Here is an 11,063-nt window from a genome sequence, read left to right as displayed (position 1 = left end):
GGGGGGGGGAATGATACATATACAAATATACATATATACACATATATATGTATGCCATTGGGGACATATCTACATTGCTCTCCTATCTGCGGAAAGGACATTTTATTTGAAATGCAAAGCATGTCAGTTATCCAGTTCACCTGAAATGAAATTAATACTTACATATAGATACTCAATAGAAAAATCATATAAACTTTCTACAACTATGAAGATGTATAGAAAAGTCTGAGGAAACACAATCTGTTGCATACTACTCTCATTTAAATAACAACAATAATGATGATGATGATAGCTGACATTTATAGCACTTATGTGCCAGGTATTGCGCTGAAAGCTTTATAAATATTATTTCATTTGATTCTCACAATAATCCTGGGAAATAGGTGCTATTATGATCCCCACTTTACAGAAGAGGAAACTGAGGCAAACAAAGGTAAGTGACTTGCCCAAGGCCACATAGCTAGTAAGTATCTGCAGCGAGATTTGTTCTCAGGTCTTCCCGACTCCTGGCCCAGCACTCTAACCAATGTGACACCTAACTGCCTCCATAGTTTTAATCCTGATTACTTTAAAATGTATAACACTAACCCAAATCTGTGAAGGAACACTTACCACCATTCAAAATCAGAAAGAATATTAAAGGAATGAAACCACACAAATTCTGTTTCTAAAAATAGACTAACACATTGACCTATCAAAAATCTCACTTAAAAAGAGGGCAAGAAGAAAATTCCATACTGTAAGCTCAATTTTACAAACACTTAAAAAATAAATAGGTGATCACTAAGAGCTAGCATGAATTCAATAAGTTAAACCAAACTAACTTCATTTCCTTTTCTGATAATAGCCTAGTAGGTTGGAAGAATATCATAAACATACTATAGCCTCATTTTAAGAAGGCATTTAAAGGGCAGCTAGGTGGTGCAGTGGATAGAGCTCTGGCCTTGGAGTCAGGAGGACCTGAGTTCAAATCTGACCTCAGACACTTGACACTTACTAGCTGTGTGACCTTGGGCAAGTCACTTAACCCTGATTGCCTTGTCAAAAAAAAAAAGCATTTAATAAATCTTCAGATAAAGTTATGTACTCAGACGATTCATATTAGTCTGGAGATGATCCTGGATTGCTGAAAGCTATGTTAGTTTAATTTAATACAAGCTCTGGCAGCTCCTACCAACCTGGAAAGGGTTTGAATATATCTCTATATTTGTCATTGGAGTCCCAGGCTAATTCAGAGAAGCTTATAACTGAAAGGTTTGTTACTAAGTAATTATTTTTTTCAGTTACAGCAATTCAAAAGAACTATGTCTTTAGACAAAGAAAGTTTGCAAACTACATTGCTAGAAGAAATGCCCACACCTACAAAATCATGGATCCTTCGAATAGCTATCTCTTCTAAGTTGCATGAGAAAGGGGTAAAAACACTGCCCGTTATTTTTACAATTCCTTTGGATCTCTCCTTTGAGAATTCTTTCCTACGTTTAAAAGTGTCATCTCATTGTGTCCTTTTTATTATGGCAACTATTTTGTGTAGTTTTAATATTGCTAAGAAATGGTGATGACTGAGTTACCATTTAAAAAATATCTGTCTTCCATTTTTCAGAGTTTATACTTGTTTAAACAAATATAGTATATTCTCATCTTTATTCTTTCTTCTAAACTGATATTTAATGTGCCCTTTGCTCTAACTAGTCAAAGATCTATATTTACACAGATTTTTTTCTGTAATTATTTATTTGGATTATTATTAAGCATTAATAGTTTTAAATAGTACTAAGACTTTCGGGACATCCTACTATAACACATCAGATTCTGATGTAAGAGTGCCAAAATGGTGGTTCCACAAGAGTTACCAACAAAAATAGATCACTATAAAAATGCTGGCAGATCTGTTCCATTTTGCAAATTGCTGTCCACATTTAGACCTTCATTTATGAATATTCTTGTTAGGATCTGATTTTGCTGGATCTTGCGCGAAGTTCTCTGTAGACTGATTTTCTCAATTAATTTCCTGTTTTGTGAGGAAATGCTATTTGCATTCTTCAATTTTTTACAATTTTACAATTTTTTACAAATGGGCCTGTACTCTAAACAGGTGTTGCCCTTGTCTATCATCCCATTGCCTAAAGATAAAATTCCTTTGCCTGACATCTGGCAAGAATCTTCCATTGCAGTTTAATCTTATATTGTTCCTTCCATATCCTTTTTTTACCAAGCACAATGGACCACTCTCTGCTGCCTCCCAAATTCACTCTGCTTTCCCACTTCTGGGCCTTTGTTCATTCCCTCCTTCCTTCTTGAAAAACTCACCTTTCCTGTTTATTTTGCTGAATTCCTATCCATCCTTTAAAGCCTAATTCAAATGTCAAGTACTCCATGATCCCCACAGTCTTAACAACCTTTCCTCTTAGACATAACATAACATTTTATTTCAAAACTCTCTAATGAATTTATGATGTAATTCTATATATCTATCTTATCACCACCACTACCACTCTCTTCCCCAAAGAAGGCAAAAATTCCATTTTAACTAAATTTCATACCTTTTCCAGTGTCTAGTACTGGATTCTCCGCGTAGCAAGTGCCTGATAAATGTTTGTTGAATGAATTAATAATTTCGATTAAATGCTTGCTAGCTGAGGCACCTTCTGTGATCTTTAAGGCCTCCTGGTAGCAACTATTTTGCATAGGCTTATTATCTCTAAAAAAAAAAATGGCCATTTTTCATTTCTTAGAATTGACAGTTTGTTTAAACAAGTGTAGTGTCCTCTCATCTTTATCTTTTTTTCTAATCTGTATTTAATTTGTCCTTTGTTCTAACTAGTTAATGACCTGAATGTATAGACAACTGATTCAGAAATAACCATTTCATCTCTATAACCAGCCATATCCTTTCTGTTAAAATTAGCTGATTTTTCTGTTATTGTGTCCAGAACCTTTTTTCTCTCTTCTAGCAGAAAATATTCATGATGGAAAGATGTGAGGTTTCTGAGTAGTTTTTACCTTTATCCTTTTTCACTTGTTGTTTCAAAATGGTATTTCCCAAAGTAGATTTCACTACTCTTCCCTGGGCCAATCTGCATTGGAATCACTGAGTATCTAGGTCTCTGAATTAGTTTGGAGAATTTGTCAGATTTCTCATAGAATTCCCCTACATCTTGATGTCATTCAGGAGATGTTTGTACATAAGATACTATTATTTTCACATTGATGTTACAGTTGTGAGCAGTGAAACGGCAAAGTGTTTCCCATGAAATGGAACAGTATAGTATAATAGGACTCTAGATTTGGAAACCGAGATCTGGTTTGACTTTTGGCTACCTGTGTGACTTTTGACAAATCTCTTAACTTCCCTGAATATCAATTTTCTCATCTATAAAATGATGACGTTAAACTAAATCATCCTTAAATGCCTTTCTGTTTTAATATTCTATGAATCTATTTCTTATTGCCTTGGTATATATGATGAAAACAAGCAAACTTTTTATGTCTTACTGTCATATTTACAATAAGAAAGTTAAGATGATTGGTTCCTCCAATCATGAAGCAACTCACTGATCATTGTACAAAGATGGCATATTAAGATTATCAACAGTTAAATTAATGTTCACAGATGTTCTAAAAACTATTTGGTCTTAGCAATCTCAATCCCCTTTTCTGATATCACACTAGCTTCACTATGGAAACAAAAGAAGGTTGCATAGGATTGAGGATAGTTTTATGCTTTTCTGTCAATTTTTTGGGTTATTGTGGCCAAAAAATCATCAGCTTCCGTCTACCCATCAGCTTTTGGTGATAAACCTCTCTATGCTTATCTAGACTCACATATCACTAGACTTGTATTCAAAACCTTATAGCTTTGGAAGAATTTGTGAGAGCATGTGTTCTGCTGGCATAACTTTCAAGAAGCTAAGGTCACCTCTATGCCTGATGATGCATTATAGTGGGATTTTCATAGAGGAATTATTATTATATAACAGCCAAAAAATTAATTTGGGGATACATAAATATAAATACCACGTCCATATGAAGGGAAACAATCCATTGTACTTTGTACTTTTAACACCACCTGTGGAATATTCTGGCCAGTTCTGGGATTCATGCTTTAAGAAGGAGAATGACAACATAAAAATGGCTAGGATAGGGAAAGTTATTGGGCTTATGTCCTATGGAGACCAGTTGAAAAAACTTTTTTCAGGAGAAGGGGTATTTGAAAAAGAGATTTAGGCAGATCGTGAGGAAATACTCACCACATGGTGGAAAGCATACCAGACTCTGAATCAAGAGATAACTGAGTTCAAATTAATCTTTAAAATGGGGAATATCATATTTATAGTACCTACTTCACAAGTGTGATAAGGAAAGCCCCATACAGTTACTATAATAATAATAATAATGATGATGATAATAGCTAACATTTATATAGCACATATATAGGCACTGTGCTAAGTGTTTTATAATTATTATCTCATTTGATCTTCACAACAATCCTGAGACATAGGTGCTATTATTATCCCCATTTTACAGATAAGGAAACTGAAACAAACAAAGGTTAAGTAACTTGCTCAGGGTCATAAAGGTAGTAAGTGTCCAATTTAGAACTCAGGTCTTCCTGACTCCAGGTTCCATGCTCTATACCACTGCGTCACCCAGCTGCCTGCTTTCAAATATTATTGCTATTAATATTATTACTGACACAAAACAGCACTCTTTCTGAAATTAGGGAAACTGGGTACAAATCCTCCCTCTCAACTTGCCTTTTTTGCCTTTCTTTATCTTCTCAGTACTACCCAGAGTGCCTGGCACATAGTAAGCCCTTAATAAATGCTTTTTGACTGACTGAATTACAACCTGTGTGCCCATGGGCAAGTTATTTAACATCACTGGGTTTCAGTTTCCTCGTCTATAAAATGAGGGGGTTGGTTAGCCTCTGAAATTCCTTCCAGCTCCAGCTCTATGATCCTAGGAATACTAAATACTTGAAAAGCTATTATGTCTAGAGGAATTAGTCTGCTCAGTCCCAGAAAGCAAAACTAGATTCGATAATGGGTGGATGGTAGAGAGAGGCAAATTTTAGCTATTCATCATAAAGAACTGCCTGACATTGATGTCCAGTAATGGAATATTCCCTGTTGCTAGAGGAAGGCATTGTGTGGTCAAGCGGATTGCTGTTTTCGGAAGTCAGACACTGCTGTGTGACTTTGAAGAGTCTACGTTTCCAAGTCTATTTCTAAGTACTCAAAGATATGCCTTATAAGGGAGCATGTTCACACCCACTGTACAAAAGATAACAGAGCGCATGCTGCTGTCACTGACATTTCAAATGACAATATCCAGAAGAAGCAGAAGATTATTTAATACCAGAAGCTTGCCACTGCCACAAAATAGCTGTACTAGATGAAAGGCACTAGATGAAAATGACACTTTTTTCAGTGTCATCTCAGGAAGCAACACTAACGAAATCTCTGACCACCTAAAATTCTTGAAAAAATTCATAAAAATCTTGGGCAGCTAGGTGGCACAGTGGATAGAGCACCAGTCTTGGATTCAGGAGGACCTCAGTTCAAATCCAGCCTCAGACACATAACACTTACTAACTGTGTGACCCTGGGCAAGTCACTTAACCCCATTGCCCAACCAAAAAAAAAAAAAAGATTCATAAATCTTATTCCAACTCATCCTTTTTCACATTCAGCAATCTTTTGAACACAACAGTAGAGCATAAGGCAGCTAGTTGATTAAATGAAAATTACACGTAATTGCCCTTTTAATGATGCTGATGATCACAACTGTTGCTTTATATGTGAACATTTATTGCTGACAAAAAAAAATTAGTCATGATCAACAATCATTTCCATATTTTGACCTGGTAATAAGCGTACTCCAAGCCAGATCTTTCTATATTCCAATAGACACTGAATTCAAGTGTCTCCTTGGATTTCAGCTTCTGTAATAAAGAATGCCTTTTAGCTATTCCCAATGATCCCTTTCTTCCCTTATCATCTCATTTTAGTAGACTGTCTTGCAAAGTCAACCCCTTGCTAGTCATACTAACACATGCAGTTAAAGGTCCCCTGATTTGAGGATGTTGCTATGAAGGATGTTTGCAGATGCATTGTTAGCATGGATATGGGGCACTGGAGGCAGTGTTGTACAATGAAAAGAGTGCTGGGTTAGAGGACCTGGATTCAAATTCTACTTGTGATGCTTATTCTCTGTGTGACCTTACTCAAATCACTTAATCTCCCAGACCCTGTTTTCTCCTCCATAAAATGAGGGATGAACTAGATGGCCTGTGAGGTCTCTTTCAGCTCTAGAGCTATGATCCTATGACAACTGGAGAAGACTAGGATGAGTTTTTTCTAAATTTTGTCTTTAAAGAGTAAGCCTACAACTTACCACTTGAAGAAGCAAAAGAAAATTTTGGTAAATATCAAATAAAGAATAATAATTTTAGGATATATGAATATATACATATATGTGTATAAATACATATATGTATCTCACCATACTTTGCATTTGTCATTTTGCATGTGAATATTCTGCCTACTTCTAAGAGTAATACTTTAAGAGAGAAAATGTCCAGGAAAAATGGACAGGATGGTGACAATTCTGGAATTTATGTCATATAAAGACTAGTTGAAAGAATTTGGAGTATTCGAAAAAGAGAAGAGCACCTATTATGCAGCAAGCACTAGAAATGGTCTCAAAAGCCACAGTCTTTGCTTTTGAAGGTCTTAAAATCCAAGAGATTGCTTTTCAATAATTCAGGTGGTCAGAGACCTGTAAAGAGACAGACAATGTGTGTATAGTATGGGAAAGGGGAGACTAGGGGATTTTAGGAACACATGAAAGCAACATTTGTATTAATACAGGGCAGCTAAGTGGCACAGTAGACAAAGTGCCAGACCTGGAGTCAGGAAGACTCATCTTCCTGAGTTCAAATCTGGCCTTCAGATGTTTTCTAGCTATCTGACCCTGGGCAAGTCACTCAACTCTGTTTGTCTCAGTTTCCTCATCTGTAAAAGGAACTTGGGAAGGAAATGGCAAACCACTCCAATATCTTTGCCAAGAAAACACCAAATGGGGTCATAAAAAGTAAGACATGACTGAACAACATATTAATAAAGGTATTAATTATTAATATTAAGATAGTAATACATACAAACCGTATATAAGCACCAAGAGAATGCAGAGTAAAGCAGTAATCCTTGAGATAGTCATCATCAGTTAATACTGATGTATTGTGGGTTTTTTCCCAGTAAGCTAAGATTGAACTTATCCTTTTGAATTTACTGCCTTAATGTCTTCCAGTAAATATTTTCATACACAAAAATAAAATAGAAGCCAACATTACAAGTGCTAGATACGTACCATAATATTGTGACAGTATGAGAGCATGAAAATAGCGTATCATGGAAAAAATGAAGTTTGCCCTTAGTGCATATTCCAGTTCTAATTGCTGTACAGGACTGGGTAATAGTTACACAGAAACTTCTGGTGTGATTAGCAAATTCCAATGAGAAGGTACAGTGTTTCCAGTTCTGGTTCTGTGGGAAAAAACTTGTTCTCTCCCCCCCCCCACCTCCAACAACAACAACACTTGTATATGACTAAGGGATGCAAGCATGGGGATGCAAACATTAACAGTCTGATGGTGAAAACAGAATTATATATCACCAGCTCTATTTCCAGCCCGGCCAGTGCCAAAGAACAGGAATCTAGTAGTTCTAGCTGTCTCAATATATAAAGTTATGTTAGTATATGGGTCAAATAATTTATTTTTTTCTGTGCTAGTTTGCCACATCTTAAGAAGCATAAAAAATTAAAGAAGTTTTAAAAATCAGTATTTACATAAAGAATCATAAAAGTCACTGTTCCTGCCCTTTATAAACAGTTTAGTTTATGTAGTTTTCTACAGTGTTGGATACAAAATTATATTAAAAAAAGGAAATACATTTTTGTAAAAGTCATAGTATAATTATGAATCAATCACATAAAATACTGCATTTTTAAAAATATTCAATCAGAACAGAAAACATCTTTGTGTAGATGCAATCATTAACATACTACTTGCAGAAAAAAGGCAAAAGGAAAAATCACTTGCACCTCTCTGTGAGCCTTTTTTACTTATCCCTAGTGTACACCAATGTTCTATATTCACCTTTATCACAAAGCATTTATTAAGCTCCTACTAAGTGCCAGGCACTTGCTGGATACTTGGGATACCAGGTAAGAAGTAAAACAGTCCAATGGAGGTTTGCAAAGCACAAAGAACTCAGAATGTGATAGGCATACTAAGACATTATTGCTTCAGAATTCCCTATAAATTGTAAAGGTCAAGCAGGTATAGGCATTTGAAATCCACCCCTTCTTGATAAGATCTTAACTACAGAAAAGTTGACTGAAGGGCTCAAAGATGAAAGATGGATGGAAGGGGCACGTACAGGTCTCACTAAAATAAATGCAACCATCGGTTGCATGTTTGTATACAATTCCATTTATGGTACAACACATATACAAGCATGTACACAACTGCATATATTATACATAGCCTCAGCTCCTTGGCAGAAAATTATTTTTACTGTTAGGGTAGTCAGAAGTACCTAGAGAGAGGGTTTAAATGAAGTTGTGGCTTGCTCTGACCCTGGGTCCTAAGCTCTGGCCCGTCTCTTGGGGCTTGAAGTTCAGAGGTAAAGAGATGGTCAGAAATGAGGTCGGGTAGCTGCCACGGAGGGACAGGACACGAGCCCTACCTCGTTTATTGTGCGTTCCGTGCTTCTTGGCCAGGGCGAGCTCCCTCTGGATCCTGGTTTCCAAGTACTCTTGTTTCTTGCCCAGCATCTCCTCAGTCTCCCGGAGCCGGGCCAAGGCCTCCTGGGGGCTGGGAGCGGCCTTGCCCTTGGAGGAATTTCCCCCTTTGAAAAACTTGCCCAACTTGCTCATGGTGGCTTCTTTGGGGACCCCCAAAGCACCGAAGGAGGCGTGGAGACCCAGCAGCCCCCTGGGGCCGCACCTGGAGGACAGGTGACTAAGATAGGTCCTCTCCCTGCCAGGCAGTGTAGTCTAAGCTCCTAGAAATCAACAAAGTGTCAGGGCAAGGAGTGACATACACTCTGAGGCACTTCCTGACCATCGGGTCCGGAGCCCCGCCCCAGCAGTCCGGCGGTGCAGGCTACCTGTGCTGGGCTGAGGAGTGGGAAGGGCGAGGGAGGAGAGTTTTGGAAGCCAGTGTTGGCTCTTCCGTTTGTTCCTCCGGAGGAAAACAGGTGGTGAAGAAACCCCGAAAGAGGCGGGGTGGGAAGCCGCACACTGGGGACCCTGAGCCCCGTCCCTTAGAGGAGCATCCCAGGAACTGGGAACGAATTATGGAGAAGGCACCGAAAGAGCAGCTCAGGTATACATGTAGTATACACCATCGATACTTGGGCGTGTATGTATAGCTGTGCCTTTCTTCTGAGATGACTTCTTATTTACACTATGGATGGCTTGTATATACATAGCTGTTTGTATGTTGCACCCTCATTAGACTGTGAGCTTCTTAAGAGCAGAGAACTGGTCTCCCCCTCCCCCTTTCTTTGTATCCCCAGTGCTTAGCACACAGTAAAGAATCGATGCTTCTTGATTGACTGCCTGACTGTCACCCCTCCCGGACTGCATATTGCAAAGATCACTGAATTAGGAGTCAGAGGACCTGGTTTCAAAAAACATCTCTGACAGCTGTGGTGTGACCTGGGGCAAGTCACTTAAACTTTCTGAGTCTCAGTTCCCTTAACTACAAAATGAGGGAGTTTGACCAGATAGCTTCTGAGGTGCTTCTAACACCTTACCTATGATCCCACCTATGTAAACAGATGCAGGTGTTTTTGTGTATTTATGAAAGCTCAGGTGTGTGTGTGTGTGTGTGTGTGTGTGTGTGTGTGTGTGTGTGTGTGAAAGTGGCTTACTCTGTATGTATAGAGTGAATAGGTTCTGTAAGATAATCTTTACCAACATGGATTTGGAATGGTATGGCAATCTCTTTTCCTAGTGGAAGGACTTTGGGAAATGTTTAGTTGGATTCATAAGGATTCTTAAACTTTCTATGTAATCCTATCTAAAAAAGGCTGCAATTGTTTTGCTAGCTGAAGTTGGGTCTATTTTCCATCTATCATATACATACAAGTATTAAGAAAGGATAGAAAATCCTAGTAAGAGAGGATTGTTATTTTTTTTTAAACTTATCTTTTTAGTGCCAATTTCCCCCCCCTTAGGCAGTTGGGGTTAAGTGACTTGCCCAGGGTCACACAGCTAGTAAGTGTCAGGTCTGAGGCCACAGTTGAACTCAGGTCCTCCTGACTTCAGAGCCAGTGCTCTATCCACTGCGCCACCTAGCTGCCCCAAGAGAATTGTTATTTTGCTCTTACTATCTGATTCCCATCATCAGAGCCACAAGCAATGTTTGCTAACATGAAAGGTAAATTGACATTATTAACAAGGAAATGACATCATATGACAAGAAAATGGTCTTAGAAAAGTTAAGTGACTTGTCCATTGTCACAGAACTAAACAGTATATGATCCGAGATTCATAGAATCATACATTTAACACAGAAATGAGCCTGAAAGGCCATTTACTACAACTTCTGCATTTTTAAGATAAGGTAACTGAGGCCCTGGAAGGTTAAGTGATTTGCCCAAGGTCACATAGATAGCAAATATCAGATATCAAAGCCTCTGACTCTCAAATAAGTGCTCTGTCCACTGGACTCCTCTTCCTGGGGCCTCCTCAAACCTCGGTCTTCTCTCTCTGATGCTTTATCCAGTATACTGTGTTGACTATGAAACAATTACAACTACCAGGAATGAATGTCCTGCCAGAACTTCAAATGCAACATTTCCGAAACTGAACTCAGTACTTCCTCACTGCTCATCCCCCACCATTTCTCTGATCAACATCTCCATTTCTGTTGAGAACATTCATGTTCCCAGTCACCCAGGCTCATATCCTCAGAACCATTTTTGACTCTTCACTATACTTCGCTACATGTGGAAGAGTGGTGTCAAAACCACTCTTCACATTTT

At 38.1% G+C, this 11,063-nt stretch overlaps 1 protein-coding gene across 1 annotated transcript in view; it reads right to left on the bottom strand.

Moving 5' to 3' along the window:
* The window catches only part of LOC114054152 (charged multivesicular body protein 4c), a 32,229-nt gene extending 23,140 nt beyond the window's left edge, over window positions 1-9,089 (bottom strand). The window contains exon 1 of the mRNA XM_027877299.1: window positions 8,757-9,089. Within this exon, the coding sequence (XP_027733100.1) occupies window positions 8,757-8,946 (190 nt within the window). The 5' untranslated portion in view covers window positions 8,947-9,089. The remainder of the gene's footprint in view (window positions 1-8,756) is intronic.
* Window positions 9,090-11,063: the final 1,974 nt, after the last annotated feature.

The sequence above is a fragment of the Vombatus ursinus genome, unplaced genomic scaffold (genome assembly GCF_900497805.2).
Source record: "Vombatus ursinus unplaced genomic scaffold, bare-nosed wombat genome assembly UNPS02014812.1, whole genome shotgun sequence".
Taxonomy (NCBI): Eukaryota; Metazoa; Chordata; class Mammalia; order Diprotodontia; family Vombatidae; genus Vombatus; species Vombatus ursinus.
The sequence above is the reverse complement of the archived record's forward strand: the minus strand, read 5'-3'. Positions and strand labels throughout refer to the sequence as shown.